The 24,537-nt window shown below is 47.5% G+C and overlaps 1 protein-coding gene across 8 annotated transcripts in view; it reads left to right on the top strand.

Moving 5' to 3' along the window:
* Positions 1–5,379: 5,379 nt before the first annotated feature.
* Positions 5,380–24,537, top strand: part of LOC311427664 (FERM and PDZ domain-containing protein 1-like) — a 43,327-nt gene continuing 24,169 nt past the window's right edge. For 7 of the 8 annotated variants that reach the window (XR_014687468.1, XM_084505193.1, XM_084505191.1 and 4 more), the window contains exons 1-3: positions 5,380–5,475; positions 18,915–19,058; positions 23,788–23,892. Coding sequence is in view for 7 of the 8 variants with exons in the window: in XM_084505193.1 (XP_084361319.1) it covers positions 23,792–23,892 (101 nt within the window). In the remaining variant the exon portion in view is untranslated. The remainder of the gene's footprint in view (positions 5,476–18,914; positions 19,059–23,787; positions 23,893–24,537) is intronic. The other variant, XM_084505189.1, reaches the window with a different exon arrangement.

The following is a 24,537-nucleotide window of genomic DNA, read 5'->3' as shown; positions in this document are numbered from 1 at the left end:
TATCGTAACAGACACCCAGAGGGGGCACAGTGTTCCCTCTGTTTAGTCCCTCTCTTCATATCTGCAGCAGGTAAAACCATCCCCAGGTCACTGAAGAGACAAAGTCTGCAAGATAGGCATCTAACTATGCACAGTTAAAGCTCTGCTTCTCAATTCACCGGACTGGAAATCTTGTCCTCTCAACTAATTCCAGCCAGAAGCTCTGCCATGGATTGCAGCTCATGTCTGCTTCTTAGGTCCAGGAGAGTCAGCAGAGCCAAGCAGGGTTCTTTTGGTGACTGTACAAGGGGGGAAGATGTTCTGGCACAGATAACTGCATTGAATGATAGAGACCAAAATGGAAATTACATTACTCTTTCGAATGCTCTGCTGCAGTAGTGCTGTCAACTCCTAATCTGAAGGGGAAGCAGAATGGTAAGGAGCTTAATCAGAGAAAGAGACTTAAAATACTATCTTGCAGTGACCTCTGTTAGGCATAAGGAAGGAGACTGCATAAATTCTCATGCAGGAGTACATTCAACATGGTACTCCTGAAGAAACTGGAATCCTTAGGTGACATTAGGACTGTGGGAGAGATGTTATTTTCCTGCAGACCAAGTAACAACAAATAAAGCAGCATTCAGGCCCACTGTCCTGTGTTACGTAAACCAAGTGGATAATATGGGGAAAAAAACACACCTGGACAGATACTCAGGAAATACTTCAGTATTACCACTACTGGGTACTACTAGTGGTAATGCTTCAATCTTCCCTTGTGTGCCTCTGCCACAGTGCTGCAACTGCCTCATCAGCAAAGACATGATCTTTGGCTGTTCCCTGTCAGGGGATGATGGATCCAGCAGCTCAAGAGTGGCAAGTTTGCTGCATCTCCAGGATTTGCCAGGAGCAAATCTGAATGTGTGTTACCAGAAGGTGCATGCACACACTTAGGTACATGGCTGGCCACACACACCAACACAGACAGACACCCTCAGCACTCCTACAAACTCAGATGGCCCAAACAACTTTATTCTGCTTCTCTTTCTGTCTCTGAAATGCCATAAAACACCTGCACATGAAAAGGACACTCCCTCCCCCAGGAAAGCAACTAGAAGTGGAGTTCAGCTGGGAGGCAGGACAGGCTGCCCCGATCAGGCAGACGGCATAAGAGGACAAGCATCCTGACCGGCAAACCATTTATATGCTGCTGGCCCTTTTTATCCCATTATCTCTCATTTTTCCCACATTTGTTCACCACAGGCTATCACCATCCCTGCCCTTCCCCACGTTTATTCCTGCCCTGAGCACCATGCAATAAGCCCTCTGCAATCTTGAAATGCTCTTCTCCTGCACGCCATAGCATGTCCCATGCTCCTGGCAGGGTCTGTGGGGTGGTCAGGGTAGGGTGGGTGTCCACCCCCCACAAGGCCAAGCTACCTTTTCCAGAAGGGGCTGGGCAGGGGCTTCTGTCTTGGAGTGTATCAGTGGGGATCCTTTGACAGCCCTTGAGTCCGGGGGTCTTCTTGTTTGTGCAAAGGAGCTTTTTGGTGCCAAAGTAAGCACCTGCAAAGTATGTTTTCTTTTCTGAGAGACAATGCTTAGAGAAGTGTTATTTGACCAGTCAGGCTGGAATCTGCATTAGTCAACCCAGGTGAGGTCAGACAGTTTGAAATCACCCATCGGTTCTTGATTCAGGAATCCCAGGGATGTTCCCAACACCCCAGGCCTTCGGCCAGTCCTGTTTTCCTATTCTAGCCTGGGACTACAGCTCCAAGGGGGTACCCTAGCTCTGCTAGGACTCCAAGGGAAGGCTTTTCCTCCTGTTCTGCCCAGACATGATTGAAAATTATTTCTGATGTCTTCTGAAAGTTTAATGCACTTTATACTGAGGAGAACAAGAAAGGGAACATCACTTGTATCATTTGTGTGGATGATTTTGAGAAGCAGTTGCTACTCTTAAGAATGACAGAATATTATGCTGTGTGTCTGCAGTTTGAGTGAGCCTGAACCTTCTGGAGAAATGTTTTCTGGTCACTTGGGAATGTTTTCTGGTCACTTTCATTAGCAGAAGCATCTCTCTTGTCACTCTCTCCCCTTTTTGCCTTTTACAACAGATATAAAATGTGTGGGTTCCTTTTTGAGCTTTCTGTCTTTGAAATACATTGTCAAAGGTGTAAGAAGGAAGTCACAAGTTTCAAGGCCAAATTGTGGGCCATGTAGTTTAACCCCCACACATCTGAACTGTTCTTGCATTCTTCAGAAGAACATCTCAGAATCAACCATTTGGACGCTTCCACATGGTTTTGCAATGTTTCCCCAGATGGAAGGCTTTTATAGATCAGCTCTGACATGATGAATACACAGGCAAGGAAGAATACTGCTGAGAGATAAAATGTCTCATGCCTTTTTAGATAGATGTTTCCCAAACTTCTGAAACTTGGAATACTCAGAGAGAGGAAAACTACATGTTCAGCTCTACAATGTACACAGGTAGATACCTAATGCATCTGATAGTTTGACATGGAGCTCTGATTCATCTTTTTAATGGATTCCACTTTTCATGAAAAGACATGAAAGACAACTATTGTTTAATTTTGTTTTTAATTAAGATTCTGCTTCCTGTGTAGATTGCTTTGGAAACATCATCTATCGGCACTGATAGGTACAGATGTATGTTTGTCCATTGTCCGTGAAAGGTACATGAACAGCAGTTGATGCAAAACCTATTCCAGGGCACTATTTAATGCTATATTAGTTACAGATGGCAGGAGCAAATGTAATTTTGGCTAAGTTCAGCAATCACAAAATAGTACTGGTCATGAACAGTGACAGACAAATTCAGCTTTTACAACAGCAGAAGAGAAAAATAATCATAGTTTCAATCGGTGTTGATTTGGGAGACGAGCAGTTCTTGAGCCGGGAGCAAAAAAGAACAAAGGTAAAGGCAGAAGGACCCGCAGTGCGGAAATACTCTGGCTAATTAGGGAGTATGAAAAAGCAAAACCAGAAAGGCACAAAACAGAAAAAATCAATACCTTTCAGTAGGCAACTCTTTTCTTGTCCAACCCTATCCTAAATAAAGGGCTGCAGAGAGTAGCAGAGGAGTTTAAATACAGAACAGGACATTTTTACAGGGAAGGCTAGTGTCAGAGATGGAGAGGAAGAGCTGACACAGTGGATGTGGGTTCCTGTATACCCATTTGTGCAGTGCTGGACAATCACCAAACAGCCCTACACCCACTTTCTTTGTCCACATCAGGAGAAAGAGCACAGCACACCGTGTTATGTGATAGAAGCTGCTCTGCACACTCAGAGGAGCACAGAGAGGCAATGGTGGGGGAGGAACCCAAATAGTATCTTGTGCCACTTACTCCCAGGAGCCATCAGCCTAACAAAGGTCTGTCTCCACAAGCTCAGAGGAGCACAAAGGCAGGTGGAAACTCAAATTAGGAACTCAGCAGAAGGGGTACCCTACCCGGGACCCTCCCAGAGCTTTCTCAGGAGAACCTCAGCCCCAGGGTCCAGGCATAAAACACTTCAATGGGAGTCAGAGCCCAAGCACCCTTGGGACCTAGGAGGGTCCCTGCCAGGAACATGGGACATGCTATGGCATGCAGGAGAAGAGCATTTCAAGATTGCAGAGGGCTTATTGCATGGTGCTCAGGGCAGGAATAAACGTGGGGAAGGGCAGGGATGGTGATAGCCTGTGGTGAACAAATGTGGGAAAAATGAGAGATAATGGGATAAAAAGGGCCAGCAGCATATAAATGGTTTGCTGGTCAGGATGCTTGTCCTCTTATGCCGTCTGCCTGATCGGGGCAGCCTGTCCTGCCTCCCAGCTGAACTCCACTTCTAGTTGCTTTCCTGGGGGAGGGTCTCTATTTGGAGTGTATGTGTGCACAGGGTCACAGGGCCCACGTGTCAGTGGTGCAGCACCTGGAGCAGTGTGGGTGTGCACGTGAGTGTGCAAGCACAAGTGGAGATCCAGCCAGGCAAGTGGGCAAGGAGGGGATGTGGCTGGGGAGCCAGGGGGTGCGGGTCTCAAGGCTTAAGACCACCGGAGGGACTGGCTGTTGAGGGGGGACCAGGGCAGCCTTGGGCAGCTGTGTGCCAGTGCCTGTGTGAAGCTCAGTGCGTGCAAGGGGGGCTGTGCCAGCAGCTGGAGCAGTGCTGCTGCTGCAAGGGGCTCCCACCTGCTGGCGCCAGCAACCAGGGCAAGCAGGACCAAGGGGCATAAAGGGAAATTTCAGATCACAGTTGCTGGTACAACTGGTGATTTGTGACCCAGGAACAACCTGGCAAGGAGGCCTGGGTGCAGAAGGGGTTAAGCTGCCTGTGAGCAGGAGCTGGAACCAGAGGCAGAGGTGCTACTAAGGGAGGGAGGTCTCCCTTGCAGGTGAGGTTAGAAATGCACAGCTTTGTCTCCTAGCACACTCAGGTTTTCTAGCTTGGAGAAAAAGCCGCTGAAGGGTGACTTTGCGCTCTGCAACTTCCAGGAGGGGGGAAGTGCAGAGGGAGGTGCCTGCCTCTGCTCCCTGTAGCTGATGGCGAGACGCGGTAATGGCACAGAGCTGCGCCAGGGCAGGCTGAGACCAGACGTCAGAAAAAATTTCTTTCCCATGAGAGCGGTCAGATGCTGGAACAGGCTTCCTAGGGAGTTGGTTGCACGTCAGTATTCAACAGGCATTTGGACAGTGCCCTCAATAACTGCTTTAACTTTAGGCTAGCCCTGAAAGAGGTCTGTCATCTATACTCAATGATCTTTGAAGGTCCCATCCAATATAAGTGTTCTAATTCTAACACACATATCTGCATGCATGTGTGCATACGTATATATATATATATATCATTTTCTCAGTAATGGACCTTCATGCCAACCATCCAGCGAGAACAGGATGAGACCGCTGGTGCTGTTTGTGTTTCTATGGGTACTTAATGCATCTGTTTTCATCTCCCTGAGCAGACGGACACTTAGGTATGTTGTGTAAATGTGTTTTGTGTCTGCCTTTGGGGAACGCATTCCCAGTCTCACTGCTGCTTTTACCTGGGGCAAAGAGTTGCAGCGCATTCACCTCTGTAAGGATTCTGGATTTGTCTTCTTCAAGACATTGCGGAGACTGAGAAAACCTGAGACTTGCTCGGAGACGTGGAGCATAGTCAGAAAGAGCCTCTCAGAAATAGCGGAGGTGCAGCAGGCAGCGCGAGGTTGCGCGGAGGAGACCTGCGGGGTGCGAGAGAGCGGGACAGCCGCCCCCGAAGGGGCAGGCAGCGGGACCGAGCAGGGCCCAGCGGCGGCGACGAAGAGGGACGGGAGGGGGCGGCGCGGAGCCGAGGGCCGCCGGGACCCCCGCTGTGCCCTCCTGCGCGGGGCGGGCCGGGGGCGGTGCCCTCTGCCCCCACCGCCCCCACCACCCCCGCCCCGGCTCCGCCTTCCCGGGCAGAGGCCGCACCTGTCCCGCTGTCGCCGGCGGCTCTGCGCTCGCCTCCGCGCAGCAGGTAACGAGCTCCGCTCCCAGCGGCGCCGCCCGAGCCGCGGCTCCGCCGCCGCCGCCGTCGGGGCAGCTCGGGGTGCGCGCACGGGGTCCTGGGCTGCAAGGCAGGGGGCGCGGGGGTGGGGGGCGATGGCAGCGCGGCTTCTCCCGGTCTTGGTATCGAGTTGGTATCTTGGTGCTCGGTTGGCTTCGGAGATGTCCGGCCCAAAGCTGCCGGCAGAGGCGCGAGAGCCATGGCGGTGGCTTTGCTGGCAGTGGTCAGCCCAGTACAAAGCGGGAGAGGTTGCCCCGTTCTGAGTCGGGTCCAGCAGAAAAACAGCAGCTCTGGGGTGTGGTCTAGCGTCCTGCTCTTCTCTCGTAACCAAAAAAATGCATGCCTGCCTGCATGGCAGCTTTTTCTGTTATGTCAGTCTGAATGAAATGCTAACGACCTTGAATGTTGAGTGGCTGTCTGCATGTGACTTGTTTAGTTGTTTCTGGCCTGATCTCACTCTCACACCAAACGCTGTGAGCTAATTTTCCTTTGCATGGGAAGAAGCAATAGATGCTCCCCTCTTCTCAAAGAAGACTTTCAGTTGTAGAATTCAGTCCATGATACTGGCTTTTTAACCGCAATGGGAAAATATTATGAGAGAAATTTTACCTGAGGTTGAGGGAGCTGAAGTCAAAGTGGCTTTAACATGTGAGTGGTGGGTAAACTGGTTTCCAGAGGGGTTCTTCATGACCAAGGGCACTGGTGTTGCTGTGCAGAGGCAGGGTCTCTGTGGGTCTGATGACATGCAGAAATCAGAACTCTGCAGAGGACAGTAGGTAGGATCAGACAGCCTGTGCGTGTTTGTCTGGTAGGTGCTATGGATTTTGATCGGATTTGCTCCATTTGTATGTGCTTATGGTGGCTATCTAAGCACTGAAACACACCTGCCACATTCCACCTGAGAAACCTGTTCTGGATGTATGTGCTGATCTCTACCTTCTGTATTTTTGATAACACTCTGTGTGCTTTGTTGAAGACGATTGTAACTAAAGCAATGGGCAACTATCTGAAGTTTCTCCTTCGTGGCAGATTTGGGTTCCAGACTTACCTGTTTGTGAGATATATATCAGACCTATGGTCTAAAGGGGCTGTAAGACCAGAAATACCAGGAAGCGTGTTAGCTATAAGGGTCTCCTCCTGGAGGAGCAGTCCTATTGACACAGAAAAATCTGCAGAACTGGAGATGAAGTGTAGTGATGTGAGATACGAAGCCCTCAGTGAACCATTTTCTCCATTTTTCCTTTGTTGCAGTTCCCACTCCCATATTGGGTGATCTGTAACAAGGCAAATAATGAAATGTTGAGAAGGCTATCATACAACCTGATAAAAATCAAAGCTGGGAAAAAAAAAATCTAGAAGCCTGCAAAGCGGAACTTTTCTCACTGTGTACATTTTACCTGACATCAACTAGAGAGGCACTTCACTTGTGGTCCATTTCTCTGTTTCTGAATTGCCTGTGATGAGTAAGCTCAGGGACTGAATTGGGTGGGAAGACCGGGGGGGGAGGCGGGGAAAGAGGCACTGGGACCATCTGCAAGGACTCAGCATAACTGAAAAAGAGGTGCTGGCCCCATTGTGCAAAAGGGGATGGTAGAGATGGCAGTGTGGAGATGGGTTCTCAGATTTCTCAGATTGACTATTGGGGTAGGAGTGCTCTGGAAGAAAAGGAGGCTTGAAAGAAGCCAGTGAAAACTTCCAGGAAATAGCAAGTGAAATTCTTTTCCACCAGAGCCTCTCAGCTGCATTCTGTGCCAATTATGGCTGCTGTGGGGAAGAGCAGCTGGGCAGCAGAACTGCAAGCATTCAGTTGCAGCTGGGCCTGCAGTTAAGTGTGGAGCTTGCCATAGAGACTCCTTTGCTTCCATAATGCAGCCTTTGGTATCAGGCATATGGCACATGCTTCCAAGCGTAGTGCTATCTAATTTATCTAACCATCCCTAGGTGATTTCACCCATCTAAGTTTTAGTAAATTACTCTCTAAGCAAACTGCCAGCAAATAGAGCAGTGTGTTTAGTGCTGCTTAGCCATCTGGGCTGTAATGCTTCCAAAGAGCTTGATACTGTTAAAACTGAAGAGGATTCCTAGGCTGCTTGTGAAATGAATGGCTCTGTATGCAGCATGACGTTCCCAAGTCAGTGTTCTTTAAGTGCGTGTGGTTTTCCTTTCTTTAATCTTCCTTTCATATCATTTACTGAAAAGTTATGCAGAAGTTGTTTCCCAACATATAGTCCTCAAGCTTGATAAAACCCCAAGCACAAGTAAAGACCACCTCCAGACGTGGAGGAACCTGTTACATTGCCTGCCCTGAGCTTGTGTATGATCAGGTTAGTTTTCTTCTGCATGAGCGACCACAGGAAGATACTGGGAATACTCCAGAGTGCTGAATTTCAGAGGCATGTTTCTCGGTTCAAGGTCTGCACCAGAACATGGAGATCAGTGCCAGTACGTGGAGTTCTGAACAGGATTGTTTTGTGTGTGTGTTTTCCCTCCATGCTGTGCAAATTGCAGGTGCTGCATTTGGAAGAGTGTTGCCAGCAGCTCAAGGGAGGTGATCCTCCCCAGCTGGTTGGCCCTATTGAGGCCACACGTGGAGTATTGTGCCCAGTTCTGGGCTCCTCAGTACCAGAGGGACATAGAAGTACCGGAGTGGGTTTGGATGAGGGCTGCTAAGATGATTAGAGGACGGGAGCACCTGTCACACAAGGACAGGCTGAGAGAACTGGGCCTGTTTAGCCTGGAACAGAGGATACCAAGGGGAGACCTCATCAATATCTATATAAATATCTGAGGGGAGGGTGTGGAGAGGATGGAGTCAGTTTCTTTTCAGATGTGCCCAGCAACAGGGCGAGAGGCAATGGGCATAAACTGAAACAGAGCAAGTTCCAGCTGAATATACTGTGAGGGTGACAGAGCACTGGAACAGGTTGCCCAGAGGGGTTGTGGAGTCTCCTTCTCTGGAGATATTCAAAACCCATCTAGATGCCATCCTGTGCAATGTGCTATAGGTGAGCCTACTGGGCAGGAGGGTTGGACTGGATGACCTCCAACATCCTTTCCAACCTGAGCAATTCTGTGATTGTGTGAAATTAAAGGGGAACATTTCCTTATATGCTGGTAGTTCTTGTCCAGAGAAATATAACTGAAGGGATCAAAGTCTTCATAGAATCACAGAATTTCTAGGTTGGAAGAGACCTCAAGATCATCGAGTCCAACCTCTGACCTAACGCTAACAGTCCCCACTAAACCATATCCCTAAGCTCTACGTCTTGATTCAAAGATCGAAGCCGAAATTCCTTTAAGTGGTATATTCTTTATTGCAGCGCTGGATGCACGGGGGATCTCTCCACCTATCATGCATACCTAAAGCGGAAAGCAGTCTTGAATTTATACAATCAATCTATCAATATTCTACAAGCACCTATACATATGCATTACCTATCCCCGCCTTCCCTCGCTTCTCATGCTAATTAGCCTTTTGGCACCTTGCGCCTGCGTAGAGCCTTCCAAGAACTGTGGGCAGGGGTCTTTGGGATGTGGGCAGGGGTCTTTGGGAGGAAGACCCCGAGTCTTCCTCACAGTGTACTTTTCACCTTTGGTCAGGAATCTGCTGAATTGGCAGGTTTCTTAATTGCAAGAGCTGGTTGTTGCTAATTCTTCCGTTTGTTGTATCTTTATAATGAATTCCAATGTCCAGTTTTGAGATTTATAGTCCTTACGTTTGTTTCTCTGTCCGTCTGCCGCTTCCTTATCATGAGTTTCAGTGTCTTGTTTCGAGATATACAGTCCATGTCTGGGGATTGTCCTTGCCTCCCCAATACCTCCTTAATCAGTCTAAACATCTTTTAAAGACTTCCAGGGATGGTGACTCCACCACTTCTCTGGGCAGCCTGTTCCAGTGTCTAACAACCCTTTCGGTAAAGAAGTTCTTCCTAACATCCAACGTAAAACTCCCCTGGTGCAACTTTAGCCCATTCCCCCTCGTCCTGTCACCAGGCACGTGGGAGAACAGGCCAACCCCCACCTCACTACAGCCTCCTTTAAGGTATCTGTAAAGAGCAATAAGGTCGCCCCTGAGCCTCCTCTTCTCCAGGCTGAACAAGCCCAGCTCCCTCAGCCGCTCCTCGTAGGACTTGTTCTCCAGGCCCCTCACCAGCTTCGTCGCCCTTCTCTGCACCCGCTCAAGCACCTCCATGTCCTTCTTGTAGCGAGGGGCCCAAAACTGAACACAGTACTCGAGGTGCGGCCTCACCAGAGCTGAGTACAGGGGGACGATCACCTCCCTAGCCCTGCTGGTCACACTGTTAACCCTGCTGTTCACACTGTTCACACACTTCCACACAAGTCTAGTTCTAGAAGTGAAAGTTATTCAGGAAGAGAGGCATTGATTTTTCTCCTTTCTCCCCTTGCTCAAAAATATGTATAATTTTCTTTGGTTTGTGTGTAGTGGCCCATGGCACTATTCTTACTACTCTCTTCTTCTGTTCTGAATCTGTGCGCAAGGCAGGAATGTGAGGTCTTTGCTAATGTTGTTATTCAGTGCCTAAACTCTTTCCATACTATGCCTAGAACCTTGTATTTTGAAACTAATTTGGACTTGAATCCTCTTAGGTCTGCAGAAAGTTCTTAAACCAAAGCAGTATGAAGGTGTAATGGTATAGTCCAAACTACTGCAAATGACTGCTGACAGAAAGCCAACAGCTGGCACGGCCCTGCAGGTTGGCTGAGCTGCACAGCAGCCAACAGCTTGTGTTCAGTAACAGCTTCTGGGCACCAGTAGTAAGTGTGGTCAGGCTAATGAGAGGGACTGTGTTAACGACTATCTGGTAGCACGCTGTCAGCTTGCTGTTTGTGCCTGTTCTCAGGCAAACCGCAAGAAGTGCTCCTGCCTCCTCAGATCTTGCCAAGCATTACTTGGATTTTGCTTAAAGATTCCAAATGGCAGTGGTTCTTCTGGGCCTCTTGGGCAGTGGCTACTCTAGGTAATTCCTGTGGAGGGCATGGCTCATTTGGACCTTCAGATTCATCTTTCAGCTTGTCAATAGCTGCTGCGTCCGTTCCTCTGTTCTGCTGCAATAAGTTCCTCCTCTGGGGTGGGGCATGGAGCCACCTTGCACAGGACCTTAGCAGGGCTGAGTCTGTACCTCTGCCAGTGTACGGTGTGTGTGCAGGCTGAGCGGTCTCATAACATTCCTCTCCTCCATGGTCAACTCGTCCCCAGGTCATGCTGCTCCACTGGACACATCTGCTAATCATCTCTGTCCAGAGAGATCTGGACAGATTGGAGGGCTGGGCGATCATCAACCACATGAAGCTTAACAAAAGCAAGTGCCGGGTCCTCCTGCACCCAGGATGGGGCAACCCTGGCTATATGTACAGACTGGGCGATGAGACACTGGAGAGCAGCCCCACAGAAAGGGATCTGGGGGTTGTGGCTGACAGCAAGTTGAATATGAGCCAGCAGTGTGCCCTGGCAGCCAGGAAGGCCAACCGTATCCTGGGGTGTATCAAGCACGGCATCACTAGTTGGTTGAGGGAGGTGATTGTCCCACTCTACTCTGTGCTAGTCCCGCCTCACCTCGAGCACTGTGTGCAGTTCTGGGCACCACAGTACAAAAAGGATGCAAAACTGTTGGAGAGCCTCCAGAGGAGGACGAGGAAGATGGTGAAGGGACTAGAGGGGAAGATGTATGAAGAGTGTCTGAGGTCGCTTGGCCTGTTCCTCCTGGAGACGAGGAGGCTGTGGGGGGACCTCATCACAGTGTACAACTTCCTAGCGAGGGGGAGTGCAGAGGCAGGCACTCACCTATTCTCCGTAATCATCTGCGGGAATGGTGTTAAGGTAAGGCAGGGGAAGTTTAGGCTGGACGTCAGGAAGAGGTTCTTCACCAAGAGGGTGGTCACACACTGGAACAGACTCCCCATGGAAGTAATCACTGCACCAAGCCTGTTGGAGTATAAGGAGCGATTGGACTGTGCTCTTAGTCATATGGTCTGAGTTTTTGGGTAGACCTGTGTGGTGCCAGGAGTTGGACTTGATGATCCTTATGGGTCCCTTCCAACTCGGGATATTCTATGATTCTATGTTGCAAGGCGGGTTCCCCTGTGAAGAGCAACTGAAAGGTGAATCTGGGGCCCTGAGAAGCTCTGTCCCAAGTGACAGGCACCTGTGAAGATGCTGTGGTCTGGGTGAGCCAGAGTGAGTCTGAGGAAAACCTGATCGTTGCTGACCAGCACTGTGGAAAATAGAAAGACCATAGGATTTCCAGGGGTATTTGGAATATCCAAGTAGAGGCAACATGAGTGGTGTGTCTTTAGATATCCCTGATGTTCCTGGAAATCCTTTTCTGTGTGCAGCATATTCATCAGGCAGGGTTCACCAGCAAGAAGGCCTGAAGGAGAAACTCTTGTCTTTCCTGGATTGCCAAAGTGCTTGGTATTTCTGTGGTGAAGGCTTTTGACTTCAAGAAGGTGGACAGGGTTTTTTTGTTGTTGTTGTTTTTGGCTGGTTCGTTTTTTTTGTTTGTTTGTTTGTTTGTTTGTTTTCCTGGCAGCACTTGTTTTTAGGTGAAAACCTGGGTTTTCATTAAGATTAAAAGGCAGTAGTGTTGTTGGTTTTTTTTTGGCTGTTGGTTTTTTGTTTGTTTGTTTTACAGAGTCAGAAAGGCAAGTGGTAATTCTCCCTGATATTAAAAACAAAACAAAACAAAACAAAAAAAAAAACAGTGCTGAATATTGTTTTTTTTTTTTTTTTTCATTTTAAACAAGAAGAAAAACAAGAAGAAAATAATGCTATGACTTGGAAGCACTTTTTGAGGGCAATGACTGGGACACATCGTGTTTCTGACACAGACTGCACCTCCTGAAATGTTTCAGAGCTTCATTACCATGTTGCCTTGTTTTCCTCAGTTCAAAGTGGAGGATATGGTATGTTGTGGGAGGAGGAGTCCAGTCAAGGACTATGACTTTACTAGCTGCAGACTAGAAATGACAAGTCCCTTAGGCTACTGTAACGTGTTCAGCTAGTGAGGGCCTGACCCACAGGGTCAGACGCTGGTCCTGGCTCTGTGGGTGGGCTGATGGTGGTGTCTCATTCCTTGAGGTGTGATGTACCACTCATGCAAAAAGTACTTTTGTTCTGTTAAGACAAAAACCTGAAGCCCAAGATACATTGATGGCTATATAAAAAAACTAAGTTGTATTGGTGCTTTTTTCTAAGGTGGTTAGTGACAACACCTGATGAGCCAGAATTTGCTCGCTTGCCCCCACTGAAAGCATTGCAATCAGAAATGGTGACTACTGGAACACATGAAGAAGGCTTGTTCACATTGGAGCAGGAATTAGTTGTTGCTGGACTTGCTTGGTGCTGCTTAGCAAACAAGACCATATATTTCTGGAGCAGCACAGGTTCTCTTTTTGGCTACCCATGGTAGCAGGTGAACCACAGGCTGTACAATAGACTATGTAGGATCTGCTGGTGTGCTGCAGGACCAGCCTGGAGGGATGTGGTCCACACTTCTGCACTGTCGGAGGAAGGGTCCTGTGATGCAGCAGACCTATTCTTCTTGCAATGTTTGTTCTTCTGCCTATTATCTCCCTGAGTAGGGAAGCAGTGAGGCTGGGGTTGTACTTGTTCAGAGCACACATCAGCATCATCTGCCAGCTTTCAGAGGAAGGTTGACCACAAGAGCAATTCATGTAGTCACTGTTGTCTGCCTTCCCCCAGAACCCCAACACAAACACCCAATGCCAGTTGTTTTTAAGGTCTTCTAGAAACAGCTTGGTAAAAGGGTGTGTGTACAGACCTTGGAGGACATTTTGCTAACAAAAGCTGTAAGTCACGTGGACTGTGTTAGATCCCTTTCTTGGTAGCAGAAAAGCAACTGTCACCTGCTCCTCAGTGCTAGGCCATGGGCTTGCTGACCTACCGACTGATGCTGTAGGTTCCTTCCCCTTTTAACCAAGTCAAAGCTTTTCAATTTCTTTGTCCCAGATGAGCTTTTTTGACATGGGGAAGCTGAGGAAAAACACTCGGAACAGTCATACAGTCAGGGGGACATCAGCTCAGTTGTAAAGTCCTTGTAAGAGAGCAGGCTGTTCTGTGGTACCAAAGCGATTATAATGAGAGCCCCAGGGTGACTGGAAAAGTAGCTGACATAAGGGTGTGGAGGATAGTCTAAATCCCATTAGAGACATCTGGCAATATTGAACAGTGTCATGGGGGTGTTTTCCTCATGAGTAGAATCAGCACTGCTGCATGGGTGAGGGGACTGTCAGAAAAGGATGTTTGTGGCTGCCTGTCCTTTGAGCATAGAGAGGGACTCTTTGGGATGAGCCCCAGGCAGGCCCATGCCCCTCAGGAGACACCACAATGCATTTGGGCTCTTTGGGCTGTCCTGTGAGCTGGGCAAGTCTGTGTGAATGCAGCTTGTTTCAGCGGAAGCCAGGGAAGAGTTATAGATATGCTCAGGGAGAGCTACTCCTCATACTGAATTGACTTATGAGACAGGATGACCATGGTGATTCTTTACTTTCTCCCCTCTCCTTTCCCCTCTGTTATGCTTTTTTTTTTTCTTCTCCAAAGGCATGTTACTTAACTATGGGATTGTGGAAAACTTGTTAGCAACAGCTCAATCACACTCAAATAACGAAAGCAGCATAGCTTGCCCCAGCCTGTATGCTCCTGTTTATTTTTCCTCAAATCTTCACCTGCCTCACTACAGAGTTGGAAGAAGGGAGCTGTGATGGGGATGTAACAGTCTTTGATTTCTGTAAAAGTCGTGTCCACTGGAGGAGGAATGAGGCCTGCCCTGTCAGTATCTGCTATGTTAGCATGGGAGCGAGCCTGAGGAGAGTCCCAGGAGATGTGGGACCTGGGAGGTAGTGGGTGAGTGCTGGCTGCTGGGCTGTAGCTGCAGGCATGTGCTTTTCCTCTGTGTTCATGTGCCATCCAGCTTGTCCTGCCTCATGGCACAGCTTGAATCCTTGGTGTGTGCATCTCAGCAGCACTGCAGGGTCAGTGCTGTGGGTAAAATGTCTCCAAAGAAGAGGAAAGCCCTTATTGGCAGGTGCTATGGAGACAATGTTCTGGGGAGGGGGCTCTAGTATCATCCTCCTGGCTGGGGCTTTCTCATGTTCTGATGGGAGTGCAGGTTGCCCTTGCAGGTTTAATCCTGGTCCTTTGGACCAGCTATCTCCTCTGACCACATCTCAGAGAACATCTTTAGAAGCTATTATGTGGAATGTCTGTAAAATACTGTTTTGTCCCAGTGACTTGTCAGGACTGGCTGACCTTCAAAAGCTTTGCTGCAGAGACAGCCAGTCCTCCCAAAAGTGTCTTCTGATGCAGTTCAGGCTCACAATGACTACATTTGTCAGGAATTAGCTTAGTTTTCTACTGTCTGCCTGGAAAGCAAGGAATGGGCTTGCTCTCTGATGGCACATGCAGGAGAAGAAGGGTTTAAGAATCGAGGACAGACGTGACTAGTTTCACTGACACCTCTCTACCCCATAGAGGACCCACTCCATGACCCTGGCAGGTCACAGAGACATGAGTTTGGCTGTGTGAGAACCTGCCTGTTCTCTTGAACCTGCATCTGCCTGGTTCCACACCTGCTTACACTGTCAAGAGTGCAGAGCCATCCCTTGCCTGAGGGATCCCAAACTGTCCTGTAGGAGCCCAGCCTTCCTCCAGAGTCAGACGTGTTCATTGCCTGGGGATGACCTCAAAGAGCACCTGAGCTGAACCCTTTTTTCACTGTCCTTTTGATCTCTGAAAGCAGGTGGAAAAACTGGGGCTTTCTGACACTTCCTGACAGCAGAGAGGCTGAGTGTAAGCTAGAGTGTTTCTGGGCTGTTCTCCAAACCAAGATCAGCCACGTTGCACAAGAAAACACTCTGCTGCTGCAGTTTCTGCTTAGAGCTTGTGATGGCAGCACGTAGAAGGTGACTGGTCTCTAGGGAATAGCAGGCCTTAACGAGTTTGGGTAGCCTGTGCAGGGAGCAGCTCCACTTTGTCTCCAAACTGCACTGTCTGAGGATCAGTTGCCAGCTACATTGGAGGTAAAATTCTCCTGCACAAGCCTTTTTAGCAGGAATAGCTGCAGTTTGGATACCAGCAGGACTGTGGACTTGTTTATATTGCTGTGTCTCTGCCACGAGAAGGCAAAAGCAGAAGACATCTTGAAGTGCACAGCCGTGTCATGTTTTTTCACAGCTCATTCTCTAGTGGCTTTCACTGCTGTAGAGCACAGTACCCCCATAGCACTGCATGCAAGGCAGAGACACCTCTGCTCCTTTTCCAGGGGAGCTACTGAAGTTCAACATCATTAGGATTACGTTGAAGACCAAGAGATCTGATCAGGAAGTTAGCCGTCCATCAAAGGGCTCGGTGCTGGGGCCAGTCCTCTTTAATATCTTCATCGATGATCTGGACGAGGGCATTGAGTGCACCCTCAGTAAGCTTGCAGATGACACCAAGCTATGCACATGTGTCGATCTGCTTGAGGGTAGGAAAGCTCTGCAGGAGGATCTGGATAGGCTGCACCAATGGGCTGAGGTCAACTGCATGAAGTTCAACAAGGCCAAGTGCCGGGTCCTGCACCTGGGGCGCAATAACCCCAAGCAGAGCTACAGGCTGGAAGAGGAATGGTTGGAGAGCTGCCAGGCAGAGAAGGACCTGGGAGTGATGGTGGATAGTTGGCTGAATATGAGCCAGCAGTGTGCTCAGGTGGCCAAGAAGGCCAACGGCATCCTGGCTTGTATCAGGAACAGTGTGACCAGCAGGGCTAGGGAGGTGATCGTCCCCCTGTACTCGGCTCTGGTGAGGCCACACCTCGAGTACTGTGTTCAGTTTTGGGCCCCTCGCTACAAGAAGGACATGGAGGTGCTTGAGCGGGTGCAGAGAAGGGCGACGAAGCTGGTGAGGGGCCTGGAGAACAAGTCCTACGAGGAGCGGCTGAGGGAGCTGGGCTTGTTCAGCCTGGAGAAGAGGAGGCTCAGGGGCGACCTTATTGCTCTTTACAGATACCTTAAAGGAGGCTGTAGTGAGGTGGGGGTTGGCCTGTTCTCCCACGTGCCTGGTGACAGGACGAGGGGGAATGGGCTAAAGTTGAGCCAGGGGAGTTTTAGGTTAGATGTTAGGAAGAACTTCTTTACTGAAAGGGTTGTGAGGCATTGGAACAGGCTGCCCAGGGAAGTGGTGGAGTCACCATCCCTGGAAGTCTTGAAAAGACGTTTAGATGTAGAGCTTAGGGATATGGTTTAGTGGGGACTGCTAGCGTTAGGTCAGAGGTTGGACTCGATGATCTTGAGGTCTCTTCCAACCTAGAAATTCTGTGATTCTGTGATTCAAAGGATATGAAAAGATGCTGAGGCCTAATTAGCTTCAATGAATGGAGCAGTCTTGCACCTTCTGTGAGACTCAACAGCCCCATAAAGGACAATTGGGAAGAGGACAAGAGGTTATTTTAGGAACTTTGAGCTGCTCCTGAGGGACAACATACAGCTTTTTTTTAAAGATCTAACCTAGTATTCAGGTTTTGATCATGCACAAAAAGAGAGATTTGATTTAAATGAAAAATAGACAGAACCAACACAAAGCGCTGTATTTATGCTTTGGATCATGGCAGTGACTGACATTAAATCTTATTTGCCTGTATTTTCAACACCCCAGCTGCTGTGGAGGTTGCTGCTAGTATTTGGTCCATGGCATGCTAGGGTGGCCAGAGGCAAGGTTTCAGTGTCTTCCATGGTCATACAGTTCAGCTCAGCATGGCAAGGTTTCATGTCAGGGCTGCACAGTATTAGCTGGAGCTTAGGTGCCTGAACTATGTACTTCCATGATAATCTCTGCCTGCAAGCATTGTTGCAGAGTGACTAGGAAGCTGGCCTGAGGTTGGGAGGTTGAAGAAGCCTTAAAGAAGCTCTTTAAGCCTCCCTCTTGGGAGGTCGAAGAAGCTCTTTGTCAGTATATGTTATTGAACTGGGGAAGGAAAGGGTGCGCTATTTTGATTGTATTGTAGTCATCACTGAGAATGATGTTTCTAGAAGACCTGTGATTCAGGTCAGTGGCAGTAAGGCTGGAACACATCTAGAGATGTTTTACGACAGGTTATTTCAACTGTTTCTGTTTGTGCAGTTCTTTGCTTTCCTCAAAGTCTTGTTTTCCTCTAACAAAGTTTAAGGATCTTTTGGTATCATGATTCTGGTCCAGTCAAGCAGTTCCATGATGTGTTTGAGGACTTGATCCAAAAACGTTTCAAAATGGCAGGTGCAAGTGGGAAAAAGACTCCGGTGAGAGCTTTTCTGGGGATGTTTTGAAACAAAGAGGAGGTGCCAGTCACACAAGCTTGGTTTGTACATGCAAAGGGATGGATAACATTTTCACACACAGCACGTGTAGGTGCCTGCATGCCCAGGGGATACCCTGAGAAAGAAAACAAACCCTACTGCACTGAGTTTTGCACTGCTATAAGGAAATAACTGCCAAAGCATTCTCTTTTAAGATGCCTATCTCAAACGTTATGTTTTACAGGAAGAAGAGTGATTTTTTTTTTCTTCTTTTATATTCCATCAAGGGTTTCTGAGCGTTTGTGTTCATTCTTCAAGATTTTTGTCCTTGTCATGTGGACTCAGACTTCCTCCAGAAATCCTTTTTTTATGAAGGGCAGCACAAGTATGGAAGGGAAAGTCTGTCCTTTCTGCAAAGAAGAAAAATATAAGGGGCAGGGATAGAGGACGGAGCGGCCACACTGTGACACACGTGTAACAGTGTCTAGGGCTGCCTACAGACAGAGAAGGTGAAATATTTTGACTGAAAGAATGATGTTAAGTGTAGATGATGAATGATTAGGCCTTGGCTTGAAATGTCCGATTTATGTCTTCCTGGCTGCAGAACTGCTATGCTTGTACTTGTGCTATGATTATTTCCCAGTCACCCATCTGGAAAGAGGCCAGATTTCCTATCCAATAATCTATTTCTTCCTTCAGAAAGTACTGTTTGATTGCAAGGATGCTCATTTCAGCTCAAAGATGCTGTTCAGAGGCAGGTGTAGGAGCAGTGTGGCTAGAATCACTTTTTGATTGTGCTGCATAAGAAAGAGCAGCCAAAAAAATGCTCATGAAAGAAATGAAGGGTTGAATTTTATGACCCTCTTTTCTGTCCATTGCTATGTGGTTGGGTAGTGAAAGGGGCCAAAACAGCTTCCGGGGAAGCAAAAGAGAAATCAACAAATATTGGTCCCATCCTTTCATCATTGTTAGGAAGAATGTAGTGAGTGGAAAATGTGAAGAGGAATAGAGATCCAGCTTGTGTTCAGACAAAATGTCTCATGCCTCATTTCTGTCAGCTTCCAAGCATCTCTTTTATATCTTGTTATTCTGATATTCACTTACTAATGTTTCTCTTGCAGCAGAGCTTCTGCCATGGATCAGCAGCTGCTGTCATCTCAGCATAACAAAGAATATCCCTGATGTGCTGAGTTTACTGTCTGAGCAGAAGATCAAGAGCTGAGGACTTACAAATCTTGCAGATTGAGTGGAAGACAGTGTGAAAGGTGATTGTTTCTTTGTCAATATTTGAAATACGAAGTGTTGATATTATTTATAACTTTTTGTAGATGCAAACATATTTTCTGATTCATTTTGCATTTGGTCCACCTGCAGCCCACAGTTCTTTACAGCATTTGAACAAGTAATGAGAATGGTGGCTACAGGCTTTCTGTAACTTGGAAGGTATGATATTAAAATTACTAATGAGCCGGCTTTGTAGAGCAGAGGTAGACTGGCAGATTATGTTTAGGGGTCTGGAAGCTGACCTGACCTTCACATCTTCGAAAGAAACAGCATTTTTTTTTTTAAACGTTTTTAGGTGCAATTAAAGTCATAATGAGTTAAATAAATCTGAGCCAGAGGATCTCAGTGCCACAGTTCTTCATTTCAGTAGGACTAAAACAATCACAGAATGCTTTGGATTGAAAGGGACCTTAAAGATCATCTAGTTCCAGTCCCCCTGCTGTGAGCAAGTACACCTTCCACTTGACACCTTCCATTAGACCAGTTTGTTCAAAGTCCCATCCAACCTGGCCTTAAACACTTCCAGGGATAGGGCATCCACGACTTCTCTGGGCAACCTGTTCAAATATGTCACCACCCTCGTATTAAAGAATTTATTCCTAATATCTAATCTAAATCTACGTTCTTTGAGTTTAAAACCATTGCCCATTGTCACTACACTACCAGCTAAAGAGTCCCTCCCTGTCTTTACCCCTTTAGGTACTGGAAGGCTTGTGTAAGTTTTCTCCAGAGCCTTCTATTCTCTAGGCTGAGCAACCCGAGCTCTCTCAGCCGGTCTTTGTAGGAGAGGTGTTCCAGCCATCGGAAGATTAGAGGATGAGAGCAGCCCTTTGGACGATCAGAGATAATTCTTGTGGCCCTCCTATGGACCTGCTCTAACAAGTTTCTGTCCTTCTTGTGCTGGGGGCACCAAAGCTGGATGCAGGGCTCCAGGCGGGGTCTCCCGAGAGAAGAGCAGAAGGGGAGAATCACCTTCTTCACCCTGCAGGCCATGCTGCTTTTAATGCAGCCCAGGATGTAGCTGGCTTCATGGGTTGCAAGATCCACTTGTAACCAAGTCTGTATTCATGTTTGGGATTGTCCCAACCCAGGCACAGGACCTTGCACTTGACCTTGGTGAACCTCATGTTTGCACGGGCCCACCTCTTAAGCTTGCCAAGGTCCCTCTGGATGCTATCCCTTTGTACAGCATGTCAACTGCATTACACAACTTGATGTCATCTCCAAAAATGTTGAGAATCACAGAATTTCTAGGTTGGAAGAGACCTCAAGATCATCGAGTCCAACCTCTGACCTAACACTAACAGTTCCCACTAAACCATATCCCTAAGCTCTAAACGTCTATTAAAGACTATCTAAACGTCTATCTAAACGTCTTTTCAAGACTTCCAGGGATGGTGACTCCACCACTTCCCTGGGCAGCCTGTTCCAATGTCTAACAACCCTTTCAGTAAAGAAGTTCTTCCTAAGATCCAACCTAAAACTCCCCTGGCGCATCAGCATTATGTCATTCTCCAAGTACCTGTATTTGGATTTTGCAACTTGGGTGATGTAGCTTGCTGGTGAAGATTGAGGCAAAGAAGTTGAGTTCTCCATGTTGATTGTAGGCAGGTCTCCTGTACCACTCATTGTGGGGTGCACAGTTTTTTATCTATCTTTGTTGTCCTGTGTACTTGAAGAAACCTTTGGATTATTTTTTCACATCTTTGGCCAAGTTCTGCTCCATCTGTGCCTTGTGGTTCCTGGTACACTTCCAGTGTTCTCAGGCCATCTCTCTATAATCTTTCCAGCATGTGTATCTCCTGCCTCTGCACTTTGTTTTTGCTTTGAGTTTGGCTAAGAGGTTTTGACTTAGCTAAACTGGTCTCCTGTCTTCCCTGCCTGACTTCTTGCATGTCAGGATTGAGAGCTCTTGTGCCCGAAGAAAAATGTCTTTAAATATCTCCCAGCTCTCATTCTCCCTTTCATCTCTTAGGGCAGTTTCCCAAGAGATCCCATGAACTAGTCCCCTAAACAGCCTAAAGTTTGTCTTTCTGAGGTTTAGGGTGTTAACTCTACTTTTTGCCTATCCTGTATCGCTCAAGATTGAGAATTCTGCCAGGGCATGTTCACTACAGGCCAGGCTACCTGCAGTCTTGAGCTGTCCCGTAAATTCTTCCACATTGGTGAATAACAGGTCTGGCAACATCTCTCTTCTTGTTGGTCTTCCCATCATCTGTACTAAGAAGTTATTCTCAACACACTACAATAGTCTCCTTGACTGCTTGCAGTTTGGTGTGCCACTTTTCCAGCAGATATCAGGTTGGTTGAAGTCCCCTAGCAGGGTCAGGGCCTGTGAGCATGATATTTACTGTTGCTGAAGAAAGAACTCCTCTCAGCATCCTCTCCTTGATTGAGTGGCCTGTAGTAGATATAAACCACAAATTTTCCTTTGTTGGCTTAGTCTCTGTTTTTCATCCATAAGCTCTCAATCTGTGCGTTGCTGTTCTCTGTGCAGCCAGTTCCATTTTTTGCATAGGGCATTTCCCATACCTTTCCTTCCTTGCCTATCCCTTCTGAATGGTTTATAGCCATTGCTTGCTGCACTGCAGTCATTTGATTCATGCCATCAAGTTTCTGTGACAGCAATCAAATTGCAGTTTTCTAGCTGGGCAGTGGCTATCAGCTCCTCTTGTTTGTTACCACATACTGTGTGCATTTGTGTATAACAGCACTTCATTTGGGTCTTTGACTGCCTAACCTTTTTCACAGAACCTATTTTGGAGGGTTGGGAGTCATTCCTTACTACCCTGGTAGATGCACTTTTTCACCACGTTGCTTGTGTCACACCCCATCCCATAGGTTTCACAGTAGGAGGTATAAGCACAAGGAACAGGTTGGCTGAGTGACCATTTTCATATTGCTTAACTAGAACTTTTAATTAGAAGATCCAGAATGAGCCATTCACTTCACTGATTATTTCTGGAACCACATATGTTCAGAGTTCTAGCATTAGTAGACATCAGTACTCTAGATCAGTTTTACCAGAGACAGGTTTAAGTTTATGGACTTCATTTAGAGAAATTCATTTGAGATCATTTATGAACTCAATTTAAGTTTGTGAGCTATGTGCAGAAGCTTGCACTGGCCACTCAGTTTTCTGCTTCCTTACTGCTCTACGTTTAATTTCTGTGGTTATATTAATCCCAGGAAACCCCTCACAATGAGGTGATATACTAGTTATCTGCCTTCCGAAGGCAGTCAAGGGTCAATTCTTGAAGGACAAGAAAATCATCAGCAGGAGCGAGCATGGATACACATTGGGGAAGTCATGCTTCATTAATATGATAAGCTTCTATGATGAAATGACCAACCTGATGGATGAGGGGAAAGCAGTGGGCATTATCTACCTGGACTTTTTAAGGCTTTTGACACTGCCCCCCATGAGAACCTCATAGAGAAGCTGCTGATGTACAGGTAAGATGGGCAGACAGTGACGTGAATCAAAAACTGGCTGAATGGCTGGGCCCAGAGTTGGAAGTTCACGTTGGAAGCCAGTAACTAGCGCTGTATACTAGGGGTCAATACTGGGTCCAGTCCTGTTTTAGTGTTGTCATTAATGATCTGGATGATGGGGCAGAGTGTACCCTCAGCAAGTTTGCAGATGACAAAACCAGGAGGAGTTGCTGATAGGCTAGAGGGTCATGCTGCCATTCAGAGGGACCTTTACAGGCTGGAGAAATGTGCTGTTGGGTTAGGAGCCTCCCAGAGTTCAATAAGGGGAAGTGCCAAGTTCTGCCCCTGGAGAAAACCAGCTCTGGGCACCAGGACATGCTGGGGGCCACCCAGCTGGAAAGCAACCTGGCAGAAAATGCTTAGGGGGCCTGGTGGACGCCAAGTTGAACATGAGCCAGCAATGAGCCTTCACTGTAAAGAAGGCCACCTGTACTCTTGGCTACATTAGAGAAAGAAAGTATTGCCAAGCAGGTCGAGGAAGGTGATCCTTCCCGTCTCTCCAGCACTTGAGAGGCCACACCTAGTGCGCTGTGTCCAGTTCTGTGTTCCCCAGGGCATTCATGGAGCTGCTGGAGAATATCCAGCAAAGGGTCATGAAAACAATAAAGGAAATGGAGCGTCTGTCTTATGAGGAAAGGCTGAGAGAGCTGAAACTGTTCAGGCTGGAAAACAGAGTGCCTGAGAGGAAATCTCAATATGTATAAATACCTGAATGGAGGGTGCAAAGATGGAGCCAGAATCTTTTTCAGTGCTGCCCAGTGCCAGGACAAGAGGCAGTGGGCACAATCTGAAACACGGGAGGTTCCCAGTGAACATCAGGAAGCACTTTTCAACTGAGCAGTAGTAGCACTGGATGCCCGGAGGGGTTTAGAGTCTCCCTTTTTGGAGATATTTAAAACCATCTGGATGTGGTCCTGGGCAGGACCACATTAATTGGAGATCCCAGGCATTTCCCATAGTCATAAGAAAGCTCAGTTTTCCCTTTCTGAGAGAACAAATTGCAGGATCCAGATACCTTGAGAAAGGACTGCAGAGACTACTAGGTTGTTCTCTGCTATGAGAATTTAATGCAGTATAACCACCACTCTGGACAAAACAAAAGTGCAGGCACGGGAAACAGGAGTTGTGAGTTGGTGGTGTTAAATCTTCTAGGCACTGTTCAGACTTTTCTATCTTTTATGATTTTTTTTTTCCTGTGATTTCTATCACTTTCAGATAAATGGAAGATTTGGAGACTAACTTAATCCAGACACGTAAAGCATGTCGAATAGAGCAAATGGTAGCGAAATGGCTTCATCGCTCCCGGGATGGTGCGTCCAGGTAAACATTGTATTTGTTGATCAGCTTTGATCAGAGACAGCACAAGCTTGTTTCCAGTGAACGTGGAGAGTCATAGGTCGCAGTTCTCGCTCAGTGTTACAGTTCCTTTAAAATATGCATACTGCATTCCATAGAAATAAGCAGTGTTTTCAAGCATCTCCCTCATTTTCAAGTGGGCCAAATGTTCCTTCTTTCACCCATTCCTATTTTGTGAACCATACCTACAGAAACACAATACTGTTCAATGTGAAATGTGCTTCTCTTGAAGATGGGCTTGTAACTCTTGTGTCTTGCCATTGGCCCAGGTCTTAAGGACAAGGCAGTGTTGCATTTGCAAGAGATCGTGGCCCGTATCTGCTTTGCTTTTCTAAGGTCTGTGAATCAAAATTAAACTGGATGGAATCCTGGCAGGAGCTGAGAGCTGCAAATTCTCTCACCACATTGCTGGGTGAAGGTGTTGCTTGGACCCATGGAGGTCAGGGCTTGCTGTGGGGCTCACCTGGATTTCTCCTTCCGTGCAACCACTGGACTGAGGTGGCTGAAAGAGTTGTGGCTGCAACTGCCTGGTACTGCTGGCCTGTTATCTTCACACTTCCCTGGAGCCCAGGGGAGCACTGCTGGCCTGCCCACCATGGAGACTCCCAT

Source organism: Aythya ferina (assembly GCF_964211825.1).
Source record: "Aythya ferina genome assembly, chromosome: Z".
Classification (NCBI taxonomy): domain Eukaryota; kingdom Metazoa; phylum Chordata; class Aves; order Anseriformes; family Anatidae; genus Aythya; species Aythya ferina.
This window is presented reverse-complemented; position numbering and strand designations above follow the sequence as displayed.